The sequence below is a fragment of the Lagenorhynchus albirostris genome, chromosome 2 (assembly GCF_949774975.1).
Source record: "Lagenorhynchus albirostris chromosome 2, mLagAlb1.1, whole genome shotgun sequence".
Lineage (NCBI taxonomy): Eukaryota > Metazoa > Chordata > Mammalia > Artiodactyla > Delphinidae > Lagenorhynchus > Lagenorhynchus albirostris.
In genome coordinates, this window is record NC_083096.1 from 76,866,008 (window position 1) to 76,884,848 (window position 18,841).

At 44.7% G+C, this 18,841-nt stretch overlaps 2 protein-coding genes across 6 annotated transcripts in view; one reads left to right on the plus strand and one right to left on the minus strand.

The window, feature by feature from the left end:
• LOC132513879 (uncharacterized) overlaps positions 1-18,841 on the minus strand; it is a 146,071-nt gene that overhangs the window by 26,176 nt on the left and 101,054 nt on the right. The gene's annotated exons all lie outside the window — the stretch shown is intronic.
• S100A11 (S100 calcium binding protein A11) lies at positions 8,348-13,563 on the plus strand. The gene is made up of 3 exons (XM_060138462.1): positions 8,348-8,474; positions 12,244-12,396; positions 13,240-13,563. Exons 1-3 carry the CDS (start codon positions 8,472-8,474, stop codon positions 13,393-13,395), a joined length of 312 nt encoding a protein of 103 aa, XP_059994445.1. The 5' UTR covers positions 8,348-8,471; the 3' UTR covers positions 13,396-13,563.

Below are 18,841 nucleotides of genomic sequence, written 5' to 3' on the forward strand. Positions count from 1 at the left end.
CAATGCAGGGGACACGGGTTCAAGTCCTGGTCTGGGAAGATGCCACATGCTGCGGAGCACCTGAGCCTGTGTGCCACAACTACTGAAGCCCGTGAGCCTAGAGCCCATGCTCTGCAACAAGAGAAGCCACCACAATGAGAAGCCCGTGCACTGCAAGGAAGAGTAGCCCCCATTCGCTGCAACTAGAGAAAGCCCGCGTGCAGCAACGAAGACCCAACGCAGCCATTAATTAATTAATTAATTAATTTAAAAAAATTAGAGAGGACACTTAGCAACTGGTAGAGAAGAACTTCAATATTGTAACAACTAGTGTGGGCAACCAGTGAGAACCGGCAGGAGGATCAACCCTGCCTACAGGCAATAGCGAAAAGTTCCCACTTGACCAGAGTTCGCAGTAAATGAAAGAAAATAATGAAAAAACAGAAGCTGGGATTCGAATTTCATCTTGAATTCCAAGATGAAAAATTTGGACAAAAAATGAGCAATACAGATCCACTGAGAACACTTTGATGACACATTCAGATCACAACGGATTAGACATGGATCTGATATGGTGTGGCCTCCTCGGAGTAGAAATGTAACATACATGCAACTATTTGCTGTGGGTCATTGTGAAAGAGAAAATTTCTCAACTCTGCCTAACGACAGTTGGAGACTAAAAACAACTATGTGGAGGACTTTAATGGTTTCCAGCCACCAGCATGAAAGATGTCTAGAAGAATATGAAGGAAAATGTAGATGTGTGCAGACAATGGAGGAAAGCAGTTAACTTCCACCAGCTTGCCCAGGAACTCCATGTCTGTCCTGAAGATGCCATCACCATAGGACAAATGAGGGAATTAGTGAGGGCCAGCAATTAGGGCAGAGGCAACGGGAAGTGAAAAGACAAGGGCTTGAAGGGATAACAATAGTGACACCAAGATCTGCAAAGTAGAGCCTACAAAGCACACTTTCATTTAATCCACACAGCAATACTGCAAGTAGTAATTAACATTTGTATAACACACCACCATTTGAAGAGCCCTTTTATATTTATTTTCTCCTTTATTGCTATCACCATTTTACACAAGGAAAACTGAAGCTCAGAAGTAAAAACAGTTTATCTAGGGAGAGGGCTGGAACTCAAACTCAGACCTTTAGATTTCTTGTCCAGCATTTACATTTACATCACAGTGGCCTCAGAGATTGACGGGTCATTCCTTAATATTGCAAATGTGGCCTCAGTGCTGTGGGCAAGCACTGCAGATTATGGGAGAAATCAAAGGCTCTCCCCTTACAGTCCTTATCTTCAAGAGGTAAATCTTCCAGCCCAGGACTTAAATGGGAAGAGCCTCAAGAGACTGAGTGTACACCTTCTGATGCAGATGACTCAGTTTCTAGAAGGAGCCCATTCCTGTTTTGTTTTTTTTTAAAAAAATACTTATTTATTTATTTAATTTATTTGGTTGAGCCCGGTCTTAGTTGCAGCTCCAGGGCTCCTTAAGTTATGGCTCCAGGGCTCCTTAGTTGTGGCATGGAAACTCTTAGTTGTGGCATGCATGTGGGATTTAGTTCCCTGACCAGGGAAGGAACCTGGGCCCCCTGTACTGGGAGCGCAGTTTTATCCACTGCGCCACCAGGGAAATCCCAGCCCATTCCTGTTTTATTAATCAAATTAGATTTGGGGATCCTCAAAGGCAGGAACCATGACTTTTTTATCTTTGTACCCTCAGGCCCTAGCACAGGATCTGGTACTTAATAAATACTTGCTGAATAACTTAACTTATATAAAATTTAAAACTCTTAACAGAAATAGCTTGCGATCCTTCCCCCCAAAAAGAAAAACAAAACAAAGAGTCAACAATTCTTGGAACAATTATTTAACATTGTCCTGAATGTTAAATCACACAGAATTAAACCAAATACAGCCCCTACTCTGAAATCATACTATTTGTTCAATCCCATGAATGTTCACTGGGTCCTACTATGTGCAGATGGCTATGAATGACACAAAAATGAACATGACGGATCCATAATTTCAAGGAACTCACATGCTATCAGAAAAGATACATCTATTACCATAAATCCCTGTAATACACAGCAGAATATTAAAATCCCTCCCCACAAGAAACAATTTACAAAATATTATGGAAGGAAGGGTAAATGTGGGTGGTGGAGATCAGAAAAGCTTCATGAAGGAGGAACTTCATTGAAGGAGCCATAGAATTTCATCAGAGGGAACTGAAATTAAGGATGTTTCAAAGGCAGAGAAAGCTTGGGTAACAGCAAAGAGGTAAGAAAGTACAGAGGATCTTTGAGTGATAAACAGTGGTTCCATTTGTTAAAGCATGGAGCATAGAAAGGAAAGTGGCAGATGACACGCTGAGAACCCCTGCCACAACCTGTCAGCGTTCTATACCTGTTTCACTTCAGACAGCATAACCTGCTTCACACTCTTGCTCTCCACTCCAGCTCCTCTCATCATCCCGGCTGAGCTCAGCACTGACGAGGATCACCTACCCAATGCCCCACCCTCATAGCTCTTGACCTCCCTCCTTGATGCCCACGCCACATACACTGCAGTCAGTTTGAGGCCCTTAGGCATGCTTGGATTTTGCCATCATAAGAGTTCTATCTACAAATTACTAAACTCACTGGAAGTTTGTATTATACGAATAACTTCTTAAATCCCCAGCTCTCTCCATCCCTCTTTTCCATTTAACTTGTTCTTTGATGTTATGGAGAAATTTTTTTGTGCCCACCCACCTTCCATGTCCTCACTCCTTCCTTTTTCTTCCTGTACTCAATGCCCAATCAAGTGGATTACTTTCTCACCCACACCCTCAACTCCTTCACTGCTTTATCCTTTTGTTATATCCATTCTGTAAAACCCTAAACCTATTTCACAAGCCTCTCTCTTGGATCCGGTGACTAGATTTCTAAACACACCAGAAGAAAGCCATACAGCCTCACAATCATACAATCATGTGTATTAGAGTCACTGCAAAATTATAGCTTCCTAAGATTTTGCACCACTCAGCCATCTGAGTCAGCTCCTGTTTCCATTTCCCTCTGGGACCATAGAGAACCTCTTCAAGTCTCCTACTCAAATCCTGTGGGCTCTGTCAAGCATGTCCTTACCTCCCTCTTCGTATGCCAACAAGGGTATCAGGAAGGATACTCCTCTGCAGCCCTCCCAAGGCTATGGTCCCTCTATAGTCTCACTCCTCATTTTCCCCTCTTCCACTCTGTGGAGTAATTCATCCACCATAGCTCCTGAGACCTTGCTCTATCGTTTGTATCATCTCAACCTTGTACATGTGCCTTCCTATTCTGGTGACTCCTCCATACCCTGTGAACCCCCTCAAGGGAACACTGCAGTAAGCAGGATACTGGCTCTGCCCTCAAGTAGATTGCTGTCTAGTGAGGAAAATAACCAAGTAAACAGAAAATGACCGTAGAGTATAGTAAGAATTACAGTACAAGGAGCTATGGGGGAACGTATAGTGGATACAGGACATGCTGAATTCCTCCAGCTTTGAATTGTGACAACACATGCGAAGTTCTGTCTACTAGAGAACCTCATTAGAGACTCGGTGCCCAAGGCTTTTACTGGAGGCTGGTTGCATTCGCACACTCTCTCCAGCATGTACTGGAAAACTCCAAACTCCCAGAAGGAAAGCAGGTGCTTGGCATAAACTACATTGTTTGTACCAACAGTTTAGGCACAATGAGCCACCTTAGGCACAGTGAGGCACAGTGAGGGAACAGATGAGAACCCTCTTGAAATCCAAGTTCCCAGATGCCAGCCGAAGTCCAGCCTTGCAAGCAGGCCTTTCCAAGGACAGCAGTCTCGGGCAGCTATGCTAACTCTTTTTTTGCATAGATACCTAGCACTCTCTTAGGAGATGAGGAATGCTTAGGGAAGATGATTTCTAAGTTATATGAAGGATGACACTATGGACTTAACTGTGTCTGTCCCAACAACAACAACAACAAAATTTGCATATGTTAAAGCCCTAATGTGACTGTATCTGGATATAGGGTCTTCAGGAGGCAATTACAGTTAAATGATTAAATGCTTAAATGTCATAAGAGTGGAGCCCTAATTCAGTAGGAATGTGGCCTTATAACAAAAGGAAGACAGAGAACCCTCCCTCTCTCCACCATGTGAAGACTCAGCGAGAAAGCAACCATCTGCGAACCAGGAAAAGAGCCCTCATCAGGACCTGAGTCGACTAGTACCTTGATCTTGGACTTCCAGCCTCCAGAACTGTGAGAAAACAAATTTCTGTTTAAACCAGTCAGTCTGTGGGAGTTTGTTATGAGAGTCCAAGACGACTAAGATGAGAAAAAGACTACTGCAGGCAGACCAGACAGATGTGCAAAGGCCCTGAGGTGAGACAGAGATTTGAAGAGCTATAAGTAAATGTGACTGTTCCCGGTCCTATTCTCTCCTAAAGTGATTTCATCCCTCTTCCAAACCCCCCACATCTAAGCAGAGGCCAAGTTTGATTGCTTTTGCCTTCTCGGTACTTGGAAATTCCCTGCCCCACCTCCATGGCCATCTCACCTTGGTTATTGCAACAATATCCTAATATGTTCCTTGCCTCTAGTCTCCCTCCTCTCTGGTACATTTTCTATGCTTCCCAAAAGGTGAAGGGGATCAAATCTCCTGATTTAAAATCTTCAGTGGTTCTTGATAGATAACCCTCAGATACAATCCAAATTTCCAAGCGTAGCCCTTAGTGCTCTGACCCTTACCTCTCCAGGCTCAGTCCCACAGCTCCTGGCTCACATTTACCATCACCCCATACCCAAAGCCCAGGACTACCGAACCACCTGCAAGTACTGAGAATACACATATGCTTCCCCCCTGCTTACTTTTGCACAAGCCATTACGGAAGGGTTCCTCTGAAGACACCACTCTACGTTCTAAGTATTTTACATGATTACATCTTCATCCTCACAACAACCATATGAAGTGAGTACTACTACTCTCCACTTTATAGTTGAGGAAACCAAGGCACAGAGCAGATAAATGACATGCTGGAGCTCATACAGATAATATGTTGCAGCACTGTGCTATACTGACTTCACCTTGCTTCACCACTGTGCCCATCCACCTGATGAATTCTTTTATTTACTTTTTTTTTTTACACCTGGTGGATTCTTATTCATCCTTCACTACCCAACTCAAGCATCACTCTCTCCACAACACTTTCTCTGCTCCTCCAGAGTTAACCACTCACTTCATTCCCAGCAGTATCACTGTGCCTTGGTCACACCCCTGTTATTATGGTTGATTATTGTATCCATTTAAGATCCTGCCCAGCCCTGCACAGAGCTCAGGTTGCACATAAGAATTACCCTGCACAGTGGAAGTCCCCACATTTATTTCCTGAATAAATTGACTCATCTGTACCTCATTTTTGTCTCTTGGTATCAACTTACCAGCCCTCACTCATCCTCAGCTCCCTGCCCACTTTAGCCCTTCACTTTGACACACCATTTACCTACTTTGCCAATTCTACTTTGCGTGCCATCTTCCTGAACTCTCCCCTCCTTTAACTGAAAACCCCTTTCATCATGACCCTGGTGAGTTGTCAACACAGACAGCCCTCACTGGGCGGGGCTGATTCCCCAACCTGGTTCTGGAGAATTCATACTTATTTGATTCAGCTCTTTTCTTTGGTTTCACTCAAGCTACCTCATAGGGCAGGGAAGTTATTGAAAGAATAGAGGCCTTACATGAAATCAGGAAAACTAAACAATCAGGTGCAGGGAGAACAAGAACACTATTCTGCACATTTTTTCCAAACTTCACAGCTCCTACTTATTTATGGTGTCTGCTTCTTCATAATTTTTATTTGCCGTGACCTCATGATTCTGTCCATGCAAATGTTCAGCTTCACTTTTCTCAATGCCTAATTTGCTATGTGTTGCTAATTTCAGTTTCCCAAAAAGCTGAAGGGTCCCAGCTCATCTTTTCACGTCACGTCGTGAAACATCGACTACTATCCATTCTATGGACTAGCAGTCCTTGAGTCTAGCACTAACCTCAATCCAATCAGCTGTGACAGTGGGCACAGGGTCAAATCATGCAAAAATTCACTAATGGGGCTGGATTTTCAGCAGAGGCAATAAATGGGGTGTTTTTCCTTAAAGAGGAATGTTGTATGGGAGGTCCCATGATTCAGGTATGGAGTAATTTAGACCAATGATTCTTTACTATTTTTGATCATAGATTTTTCTGAGAAACAGATGAAAGCTCTGAAGAAGAAGTTCTCTTATGCAGAAAATTTCACATATACCTTTAGGGTATTTGTGGATCCCAGCAGCCATCCATGGAACACCCCCCAAAACACCATAGGTCTAAAGTCTATCCATAGACCACCCCAAAGGCAGGCATTAATATCACATTTATGTTTGTATCTCTTGTACCTAGCAGTGGGCCTGGTACATAGTAGTTTTCCAAAAATATTTTTTGAATGAATAAATTGAAGGAGTCATTCATTAATTAAGGTTAAAGAGGATTTTCAAAGCCAGACAGAAGCTAAGAAGTTTGGATTTGATATAAAAGGCATTAGAGAGCCATCTTGTTTGGTTCTTTTGTTGTGTTTCGTTTTTAAGCAGGCACTTGATCAGAGCTGTACATTAGAAAAATGTGTCTTTAACAGTCAATAGAACAGATTGGAGGGCAAGAGACCAGTTAGGAAACTGGAGGAAAGAGGGAATGCAAACCTAAACTAGAACACTGGAGGTGAGACTATAAAATATGAGGGGCAGATCCAAGAGAAAGTGTAAAAATAAAACTGATGGGGCTTCCCTGGTGGCGCAGTGGTTGAGAGTCCGCCTACCAATGCAGGGGACACGGGTTCGCGCCCCGGTCCGGGAAGATCCCACATGCCGCGGAGCGGCTAGGCCCGTGAGCCATGGCCGCTGAGCCTGTGCGTCCGGAGCCTGTGCTCCGCAACGCGAGAGGCCACAACAGTGAGAGGCCCGCGTACCGCAAAAAAAAAAAAAAACTGATGGTACTTGGCACTCGATAACATTTGGGGGTAAGAAAGGGATTTAGAGTCAAAACCTGGCTCCAAAGTTCTCAAGTCGGGAGAACAGAAGAGTGGCAATACCATTAGCAGAGGTAAGGAAGACAGAAGAGAAACAGATTTAGGGAAAACAAGTATCTCTTGAATTGAGTTTGAGGCTCAGGTGAGACTTTCAAGTGGATTCAAGAACAACTGAAAATGTGGGTCTGGCGTAGGTGAGAAGAGATGAAGGTCTGATCAGAAGTGACCAGCTGAAGCTGCAGGAGCAGAGGGGATGCCAGGAAGCAGTTTACACAATGCCCTGCAGCCCATTATCTTTCCTTTGCATCTATTCCCGTTTTTGAAGCCCTCCCAAAGCCATGTCTTTTTTTTTTTTTTTGCGGTACTCAGGCCTCTCACTGTTGTGGCCTCTCCCGCTGAGGAGCACAGGCTCCGGACGCACAGGCTCAGCGGCCATGGCTCACGGGCCCAGCCGCTCCGTGGCATGTTGGATCTTCCCGGACCGGGGCACGAACCCGTGTCCCCTGCATCGGCAGGCGGACTCTCAACCACTGCACCACCAGGGAAGCCCAAAGACATCATTTTATCTGATAGTCATAACAATTTTGTGAAGTAGGAAAGGAAAGGGCACCTACTTTTACAGGTAAGGAAATGGAGACTCAGAGAACTGAGGGGCAGTATTGCAACGAAGTAATTACAGATCTAGGATTAGAACCCAGAGCTTCTGATTCTTCATACAACCCCCAACTCCGTTGCCAACTGCACACAGATAAATGCCCTACTTGCAGGGTTCAGTAGTTTGCAGTAGTACTGTACCGTTGCAGTTCTTTGGGGTCTAGGGTCTTGCTTTGTTTTGTTTTTTTAACTGTTTTCGGTTTAGAGAGAAGTCTGAGACAACGGTGCTGCAGCTGGCACAAATCACTAACTACCGTTTAGTCTGTTAACGTCTCCAGTGCGAAAGAGACAGCCCTGGTTTCTAGGGAACTTATAGCCCACACTCCACGTTGCACGTTTTTCAAAGGGACCTTTCTGCCTGTCTAACATGAATGACCAGAATGAGCTCGTGAGCTTGTACAGGGAAAAGACCCACAGACTTGGACAGACTTCCAGAAGACCGCTATGCAAAACTTTCAATTCGGAAAAGTCCAAAATCTTCAAGGTTCACGGGACAGGGGAGAGAGATTATTTAGGGCTCAGCGAGGACAATGGGTTTTGTGTGAGTTTTAAGGTGAAGCCGTGTGCTTGGCAAAGAAAGGCAACGGTGACCCGTCCGGATCCGCGCCGCGGCGGACGGAGCGGAGGAGGGGGCGCGTGAGTCAGGCGGAAGCCGCGCGGGGCGGAGCCGGGTGGGGCCGGACCGGGGAAGTAGCAGACCCGGCCCGCCGCCCAGTGCGCGCCTCGCTGCTCCTCGCTCGCAGCCCCGTGCTTCGCTCCTCTCCGAACATGGTAAGCCGCGCTTTTTATTTGTCTTCCTCTTGCATGAAAAGAAAAAAGCAACAGCATACTTTTCACCAGACTTGGTCTTTGATTTTTATAGGGACGTGTTAGGAACCAGAGCAGGACGAATTAATCTATGGCAGGGAATTAGGAAAGAGCGGATGGAAGGAAGAAGCCCTGAATTATACCTGTAATAACAGCCTAGGGGTAGCAACGGGAGGTTCTTTCGTTTTCCAGGCGAAGGTCTAGGGCTGGGATAGAGGAAATGCACTGCGAGCCGCGCCCCGCTCGGAGCCCCGCACAGGGTGAAGCCGCCCCGACCCCTCGCTCAGCCGGGACGGGGGCAGGGGTGTCCGGCCGGTGCGGGACGCCCCTCGCCGCCGGTGTCCGCGGAGCCCGGGGTACGACCTAAAGACAGGGGTTGGAATTCTGCGCGGCGACGCTAGTTATGTACAGTTCTAGAGACCAGAAAGGGAACGTTTCAGACCTAATGGTCTGACCCCTAGGGGAAATCAGAGTTTCGGTAAACGACCGGCAAACGGCCAAGGCGCAGAGACTGAAACTGAAGCGGGTCCCAGCTAGCCGAGCGGCGCCCAGGAATGTGGGAGGAGCCCGGCGACCGGAAGCCCCCTCCTCCTTTCTTTTTCCCCCTAGCCCACCATCTTGTTAGGTGCTCACCCCGTCTCCTGTTTTTCTTCTCTCAGCTCCTGCCATCCCCATTTTGAACTCTTTTCTATCTTTTCCATTAATACACCTCCAATATCTGCCTCTTCCTTGGCCTCTCTTTAGTGAAGGGAGGTCTGCAAACTTCCGCCCAAGGGCCAAATCGGGGTTCTGTTCGCCCACGAGCTACGAACGGATTTTACATATTTAAATAGTTGAAAGAAAGTCAAAGGAAGAATAATACTTTGTAACACGTGAAAATTATATGAAAATCAAACTTCAGTGTTCATAAAGTTTTATTGGCGCACGACCACGCCCATTCATGAGTTTTCTGTGTGGTTGCTGCCCTGCTACAAAAGCAGAGTGACAGAGACCATATGAGCCGCACTGGCCTAAAACTTATACCATCTGGCCCTTTACAAAACACGTTTGCCAACCCCTGCTTTAGTCTGCCAGTCTGTACCCCCGACTGCGCTTTCTCCTTTCCGTGCGAAAGCGAGGAATCAATGTCCCGTGGAACATAGAAAAGGCAGACCCAGCACCACCAAGTGGTAAAGACCTGGAATGACCGCCCCGGCGGAAGGTGGATGCCACCAGGGCTCCTTGGGAGGAAAGGGAGCATGTTAGTTAAGAATGAGAACTGCAATACTTGAGTTTTTTCAGGCGTTACTTTTTTTTTTTTTAACTTTCTCAAATGTTGAGTGTTTAGCATGCATTTTTTTAACATTTATTTTTGTCTGCGTTGGGTTAGTTGCTGTGCGTGGGCTTTCTCAAGTTGTGGTGAGCGGGGGCTACTCTTTGTTGCAGTGCAAGGGCTTCTCATTGCGGTGGCTTCTCTTGTTGCAGAGCACAGGCTCTAGGTGCACGGGCTTCACTAGTTGCGGCATGCAGGCTCAGTAGTTGTGGCTCACGGGCTCTAGAGCGCAGGCTCAGTAGTTGTGGCACACGGGCTTAGTTGCTCCGCGGCATGTGGGATCTTCCCGGACCAGGGCTCGAACCTGTGTCCCCTGCATTGGCAGGCAGATTCTTCACCACTGCACCACGAGGGAAGTCCCTAGCATGCATTTTTTTAATTCTCTCACAGCACCCATTTATCACGCTGTTTTCTCCTTCCTATCATTGTTCCCATCAAATACAACTCTGAGGATGCAGTGATGGGGAGCACTGGCCTCCATCCAAGCGGGAGATCTCCTCCTTCAGCCACTGCTCGAACTTGAGCAAAGCTTTCCTGTCTCTGGGCCTCTCTGCCCCTCCAGCACTACAAATTTTGCAATTACATTTAAGTAATTTGATAATTGTGTTTCTTTTCCTCTGGAAATTACCTCTGGGAAGAAATGCAGGGGTTTTAACTTTCTCCATGTGGCTGATAGCAACAGTTTTAAAGGGGAAAAAAAATCTGTCAAGATTGACGTTAAGGAGAGAAAAAGGAAAAGCAGAAAGCCACTTTGAAACTGGAAAATCAAAAAGCAATCTGAATTCCGCAAAGAAAAGAGGCAGAGGACACATCTGTAGGTCTAGAAAAAGATCACAAAGCCCTTGCTCCTCAACCTGGAACCTTCTACCCCATCTGGTGTGCCCTTCCAGTCAGCCTTGTTCCTGTAATCTGACACGTTAGTAAGACTGTGAGATTGTAGTCCTGGTAAGAAAAGCTGTTGTGCAAACACATCTGTTTCTAGGCTGTGGTATTTTGTTTCTCACCAAAACTCTGAAGCTACCAACACTTTTCTAAAGAAAAAGTTCTGACAATGTGACCGTTGAGGAAGAATAGATCTCCAGAAGGGGCTTTATAGATGCTTCAGGATGCAATGAGCACCAGGCACCTGGCTAGGCAGTTAAAGCACCTGGAGAGACTGAAGGAGGGAAGGAGACTGGCAGCTGTGCAGCTAAGAGCTCAGATCAATAACAGGGCTCACATCAATCCTTAACATATTAATTATGGGGCCTGAAAGTCTCCAGCTCTGGGCTCCAGGAAGTCCATCCCAAGAACAGATTAACGGGCTAAGTGCCACATTGCGAATGTCACCATCCAATGTAGACATTGTTAATGTCCAGAGAGAAAGCTTTGGAGGAAGGGTGTGGCCCTGCAAGATTTCCAGAAAGTCTGCAGTTCCCCCTCTTATCCACCAGGGGGAGCCCACGAGTTCCTCACGTCTGGGGCCTAGGTGCTGGCTGGAATGAGGGGCAGACTCGGCATGACAGAATTTCCTTGAACACATCTGTTGTAAGGAAAGCAGAGCCCAGAACAGGATATGAACCTTGTGCTCCTTCTAGTGCAACCACAGCTGTGGTTCAGCTCCGTAGATGCGATGGGAGCTGTGTGAGCGGCAACCTAAGAGCCCCCATATCAACCTTCCTGGTGTGAAGTGACCAGAGAAGTTCCGCCAGCCTTTTCTGTGGGAATTAGTGGCATCTGGGAATAGAAGGAGCAAAGGCCAAGGGCTGCAGAAAGCAACCTGGAGGCTGAGATTGTAGAAGTAGCTCTGCCATGTCAGTTCCCTTCTCATGCCTGTTTCCTCACGTGTAAAATTAAGGGGTTCTCTCAAATACGAAAGCTGCTTTCCAACATCCATAAAGTTCTCAGATCTCCTACCCCATACACAATAATAACTATGCTTTTAGTTTTCTTCTAGAAAATGTATGAGTCCTGGGAATTCAGTATTCCTTTAAAAAGAAATGCCATTTCACTTATCACAGTAGCCTCCATATACTCTTGGAAAATAGGGAACTTTTTAATCTATAGACAATGCTTGGTATGTATATGGATTTGTGGATATATAGTTATACATATATTTATCCACACATTCTAAAAATATCAGTAAACCCTGTCACCTCACGCTCATCTAGGCAGTCTACTGCTTTCAAACATACCAGCATGCTCCATATTTACCCTCACTAATTTTCACCTGGAATAAACATGTGAGGAGATGTGGGGAGGAAGCTCACCGAATGTGACTTTCTGTGATTGTCTTGGGCCCCTTAGCCCCCTAAACAACGACCGAGTCTTTCAGGAAACTGCTTGACCCAAAATGAAGAGACAAGATCCTCTGGAGTTTTCTCTAGCACCCAGCTTTTGATATCTTGCCCTTGTCTGAACCCTGAATTTTTTTTTCCAAAGGCAAAAACATTGAGCCCTACAGAGACTGAACGGTGCATCGAGTCTCTGATTGCTGTTTTCCAAAGGCATGCTGGAAGGGACGGTAACAACAGCAAACTCTCCAAGGCTGAGTTCCTTATCTTCATGAATACAGAGCTGGGTGCCTTCACAAAGGTATTGGTCCCTGCCCCCACCCCCAGGCCACACACAGCATGAAACAAGACCCTGGGATAATGGCTAGGAGTGAAGGACAGCAGCTGAGCCCCTAGGGCTGAGTAAGCTCTGAATGACTATTAAAGGACCTTCTGTTCTCCTCTTCTTTGAATAAAGTATGTTCTAAAGATCAAAGTTATCAAACTACACAGACATAGGGAACAGTGATTTTTTTCATTTAAGGAGAGGGGCTTACAAAATGGTAAATGGAGTAATAGAAGAGTTTTCAAATTTTATTCCTCCACCCCAAAGCCTCTAGGGCAGCCGTAGAACTTTCTGTAGTGATGGAATTAATGTTCTATATATGCGCTACCTGATATGGTAGCCACTAGCAACTAAAGGACTGACTTTCTAAATTAATTAAGTAGCCATATGTAACCAGTGGATGTAAGTGTGTGTATGTGCTGGGGGCTTGGATGAGTGGAGGATGGGGCTGATTAGGCAGGGCCCGCATCCTCTTTCCACCTCCAGTCACTCTGCTTTTATGTAGTTTGTATATTGGAGTTGCATGCAACACTTAGAAAAAGTTTTCCACAGTTTTTACAAAATTGAGTAACCCCTGATGGTCACAGAAAGAACCCTGGACTAGGAGCTAGAAAAGCTGGGTTCGTGTCCTAGGTCTTCCGCTTAGGCCACTCACTTCACCTGTTTGAGTCTGTTTCTGTCTCTGAAAAGTGCGAATATTAATAACCCCTACCCGGTACCTCACACTCTTGTAAGAATAAAATGTGGAAACATTTTTGAAAGCATCTTAGAAAGTACAATATAAAGGTACTAATATCATTATTATTATTATCTTTGCAGAACCAGAAGGACCCTGGTGTCCTTGACCGCATGATGAAGAAGCTGGACCTCGACTCTGATGGACAGTTAGATTTCCAAGAATTTCTTAATCTTATTGGCGGCCTGGCCCTAGCTTGCCATGACTCCTTTATTAAGTCTACCTCTTCCCGGAAGTAAATCGGAGGAGCCTTTGGGCCTGGCCTCCAGCCCCACTCCCTTTCCTTCAGCCTCCCAATTATCATCTACCCCTCACAGCCCACACATACCCTGAGCCCAGTGTACCCACCACCCCATGCAGGCCACTCCTGCTGGTAGTAATAAAACAATATTGTTTTTTAAAGCACACACTGGAGAGTCAGTAAATTTGTGCAAGGGAGGGAGATGACTGGGAGGAATATAAATTAGATTGATGGAAACAGTTACCAGAAGTTGCAAAGTAAATAGTAAAAATGCATCTTGGGTGTATAAATAATCATGACTAATGATACCAACATAATCATCTAAATTACTCAGACTGATGGAGAGACATCACTTATTGTTCACTCATTAAACGTCTATACACCCCTACTACAGGCACTGTCATAGGCTTTGAAGATACAGTCAGCAAGACAGATAAGTTCCTGCCTTCACTGAGGTTACCTTCTAGTGGGGGGGGGGGGAAACGAATAAACAAACAAACAAAGAACTATGAGTGCAAAAAGATAGTTGTTGTCTTTCTGAAAGCCAAATTGAATTCTTTTCAAAAACTTGATTAGAGAAACTCACTGAAGATAACTGTGGTTGATGTAGGTGTAGCTGAAACAACTGTAAACAAATGTGAAAAGCCTCATAAAAATCTAGAAGCATCTTTCACTCAGATTGCCTCACAAGTATCTTTAAATTCCTCCACTTAAAGGAACTGGGACTTCATCCTGGTGGTCCAGGGGCTAAGACTCCACGTTCCCAATGCAGGGGGCCCAGGTTTGATTCCTGGTCAGGAAACTAGATCCCACATGCTGCAACTAGGAGTTCACATGCCACAGCTAAAGATACTGCATGTCGCAACTTAAAAAAAAAAAGATCCCACATGCTGCAATGAAGATCCCTCGTGCAGCAACTAAGACCCAGTGCAGCCAAATAAATACATAAGTAATAAGTTGTTTTTTTAAAAAAAGGAACTGAAAATCATAAGTGTGATTTATGCGAGAAAGGCAGTATAGCAAAATATTGGTAAATGTACATGTTTTAAGTTTAAATATTTAGAATATTTTTATGAATACCCATTTTAACTGATTTTTTTTTAAGTTAACCAGCCAGCTAGCTACTGGTCCCTACCCTTCAGAAAAGACAGTCTCTACCATTTCCCAATAAACTCGTATTCTCTCTGCCCCAGCTTGATCTCTTCCACTCCTTTCTCCACCCTGTGACCAAAGAGTTTTTAAAGGCAAACTTGATGATGTCACTCCCTTGGTTAAAACCAAGCATTGATTCCTCTTAATGAGCGAGATGAAATCCACAGTTATCTTTGGGCACCCAAGGGCCTTCATGGTGGGTCCCTAACCCCTTCTCCAGCCTCATTTCCACTTCTCTCTAGACTTGCCAAATACTCCTGAGCTGATAACTAAGTGCTGTGCCTCTGTCCCTTCATAATCTCTTCTTGCTGCCCTGAAAGCCCTTTGCCCCTTTCCCACCTTTTCGTACTCTATAGAGCAGCACAAGTGTCATCTCCCCTTATACTGTGCTTCCACAGCACTCTGTTCTCACCTCTCTTACAGCACTTATCACTCTGTATCGCAACAGTGATGTCTTCCCAGACTTGACTTTGAACTCAGGAAAAGGGATCTAGTTAAATGCATCACTGTATCACTAGTACCTAGTGTGGTGCCCGGCATATAGTGGGTCTGAAAAAGTAGATAGTGCTATAAAATCAGACTTGGGACACTACGCATATCAGTCAGGGTTCCCACAGGAAACACATGCACACTCACCAGGGTCACTGAAGAAAGTTTACTGAAGAGACTATTACAAAGTTGTGCTCAGGGATAAGAGAAACAGAAGGGATGTCAAAGCACCAGGGACTAGCAAAATTAGGAAGCTGTTACCACCACTAGGCCTGACTGGGCAAACCAAGGAGCAGTTACTGGAAGCTAGCAAGAACCATAGGCAAGGGAGAGGGGTCCCCACAGATGCTGTGGCCTTGTTCATAGAAATACGGCCACTATCAGACCACAGGCGGCAGGAGGGAGCCAGGGGAATAAATACCGATTTCTCTCTCTTCCCATCTTCATGATCTCCTGCCAGCAACTCCCATGGGACAAGCCAGCTGGAAAGCTGAGAAGGGCAGAGAAGCATAGAAAGTGGATATGGAGGGGCAAAGAGAATATCTATCACATCGTAGAAAGGTGAGATTATTATTTCCCTACCACAGAGTTAACTCCTGTCAGAGAGAGAAGCAGAGGATAAAGTGCCAACGCTAATGCAAATAAATATTTTTTAGTATATATCCTTAATTTATTAAATTTTTTTTTTGTGGTTAAATTTACATAACATGAAATTTAACATTTTAACCATTTTTAAGTATACAGTTCAGAAGCATTAAGTACATTCACACTGTGGTGCGACCATCACCACTATTCATCTCCAGAACTTTTTCTTCCATGACGGAAATTTTGTACTCCCCACTCCCCTCTACTCCCATCCCTGGCTACAGACATTCTACTTTCTGTCTCTGTGAATTTCACTACTGCAGGTACCTCATACAAGTGGAATCATACAATATTTGTTTTTTTGTAAGTGGTTTATTTCACTTAGCATAATGTCCTCAAGGTTCATCCATGTAGCAGCACATGTCAGAATTTCCTTCCTTTTTAAGGCTGAATAATATTCCATTGTATGTATATATTACACTTTGTTTATCCATTCACCCACCAATGGACACTTGGATTGCTTCCACCTTTTGGTTACTGAGAATAATGCCACTATAAACATGGGTGTACAAATATCCATTAGAGTCCCTGCATTCAATTCTTCTGGATTATACACCCGGAAGTGGAATTGCTGTATCATATGGAAATTCTGTGTTTAATTTTTTAGGAACCACCATGCCATTTTCCACAGCAGCTACACCATTTTACATTCCCATCAGCAATGTACAAGCAATGTCCAATTCTTCACATCCTCACCAACACTGGTTATTTTCTGTGTCTTGGATAATATTCAACTTAACAGGCATGAAATGGTATCTCATTATTTTCATTTGCATTTCCCTAGTAATTAGTGATGTTGAGCAGCTTTTCATGTACTTATTAGTCACATATATCTCGACTGGAAAAATATCTATTCTAGTACTTTGCCCATTTTTTCCCGACTTTATTGAGGTATAATTGGTATAAAAAAACTGCACATAATTTATGTATACAATTTGGTAAATTTGTCCATTTTTTAATTGGGTTGTGTGGTTTTTTATTATTGAGTTGTAGGAGTTCTTTATATATTCTGGATATTAATCCCTTATCAGATACATGATTTGCAAATATTTTCTCCCATTCTGTGGGTTGCTTTTTCACTCTATTGATAGTGGCCTTTGATGCACAAAAGTTTTTAATCTTGATAAAGTTTTATTTTTGAATGTGTCTATTTTTCTTTTACTGCCTGTGTTCCTGGTTTCACATCCAAAAAACTATTGCCAGGGGCTTCCCTGGTGGTGCAGTGGTTGAGAGTCCGCCTGCCGATGCAGGGGACGCGGGTTCGTGCCCCGGTCCGGGAAGATCCCACATGCTGCGGAGCGGCTGGGCCCGTGAGCCATGGCTGCTGAACCTGCGCGTCCGGAACCTGTGCTCCGCAACGGGAGAGGCCACAACAGTGAGAGGCCCACATAAAAAAAAAAAAACAAAAAAACAAAAAACATTGCCAGACCGAATGTAGAATTTAAAAAAAAAAGAAAAAAAAATCAAGCAAAGATCTAGCCCTTTTTCGGAAGGTTTGGGCCATGATGTTAGGACTTCTGTCAAGATTGACGATGGAGCAAATATAGCAAGCGCCTTCCTACTGCAAATAATGCTGGATAAAATGGACACCCCCCTCCAAAATAAGTTTAAATACTTAGTTCAAAATTCAGAAAGAGAAATATCCAGATGCCCAAAGCAAAAAAGGAACCCACAGTTGTAATTATGCCAGAATTGAGGTCATGTGAACCTAGGCTGCAGAACAGGAGCTCTTAGCTAAAGGAGACAAACCACTAAAGAGTTGCCCTATCAGTGATGAAGACTGAAAAACTCACCCCAGACAAGACTCAGAATAAACCATAGGGGGAACAAAGTTATCTGAGAGAAGTCAAAATGCTGCACTTGTGCTTCCTGGAGGCATGGGGCTCAAACACACATTGCTGCTTTGTACAGAATCTCCAGGCTAAGAAATTACCTTAAAAGTGCTCCAGAGCAGTAAACACAATAAAACCCTAGGCAAATGCAAACCACCTCATGGAGACACCCCAGGCATTTGGAGGATTTCCACAGAAGACAAATCCTGCTAAAATAGGCTGCAAACATTACAAACATTACAAACATTACACTGCACATGAGAGGCTATCAGTATGTGCAAAAGATGAGAGACTTTGCACCCAAGTAAAGAGAGAGAGCAATCTGGAAAGGACTTTAACATGAGTTTGTTTAAAATGTTCAAATAAATACAGGCAGGAAGTAGGATACATAAAACAAGAACAGGGATACATGAAGTAGGAAAAAAAAAGAGAAGCAAATAGAGAGTCTATACGTGAAATATATAGTCATGCAGATATATAAAGGATCATGAAGCTGGACGTTTCACCAACAATTCCTGACCCTGCTGGGGTGATGACGGGAGGATCTGTCCCCGCCCGCTAGACCTCAGGAAGACCTCACTGACTCACTGCACCCGCCCACCTCACAACGACCCTGTTGTACTCTCCACGAACCTAGTGAGAGATGTTTTGGGAATTTGGGCAGAGAGACAGAGAGGACCACACCTGTACAGCAAGATCAATAATTCACGCTTTGTTTCTCTGCTGTCTCTAATCTCCCCTAGTCACCAGTGAAAACATTCCTGAATGGCCACAGTCAAGAAAGAAGACTCTGAGAGGGAAAGACAAGTCTGCACTGGCTGGGAACTGGCTCTCAGTGACTGAAGCACCCTGTGAGAACAGGCAGCGAGGGCGGAGAGGAACAACGATAATCCCGGGCCCTCGCCGCACCTCTCCCGGCTGAGACTGCAGCCCACACAGAGAGAAATGTTGCTGTTGCCAGATTCATATTTCATCCTCACAGCGACTTAGTGTCAACGTTATCTTAAACATGATGCATGGAGTCACCAGAACTTCTGGTAGGAATGCAAAACAAAGACAACTCAGGAACGTTGTAAATCCAGTCCACAAAGAGATTAACTTCTGACAGAGCAAGAAAACCAAATGCGGAAGTTGGAGAAGGTGTACATTAACATCACCTAGGCAGCAGAGGTTGCTTCATAAATGCTAGCGACCCTCTCCTCATTTCATCACCATTAAACCTCCTGAACGGATGGCTGGAACTTTTGTTCTCACCCTGCTGACTTCTGGGGAGGGGAGAGGAACTAGATATTGAGTTCAATCACCAATGGCCAATGATTTAATCCA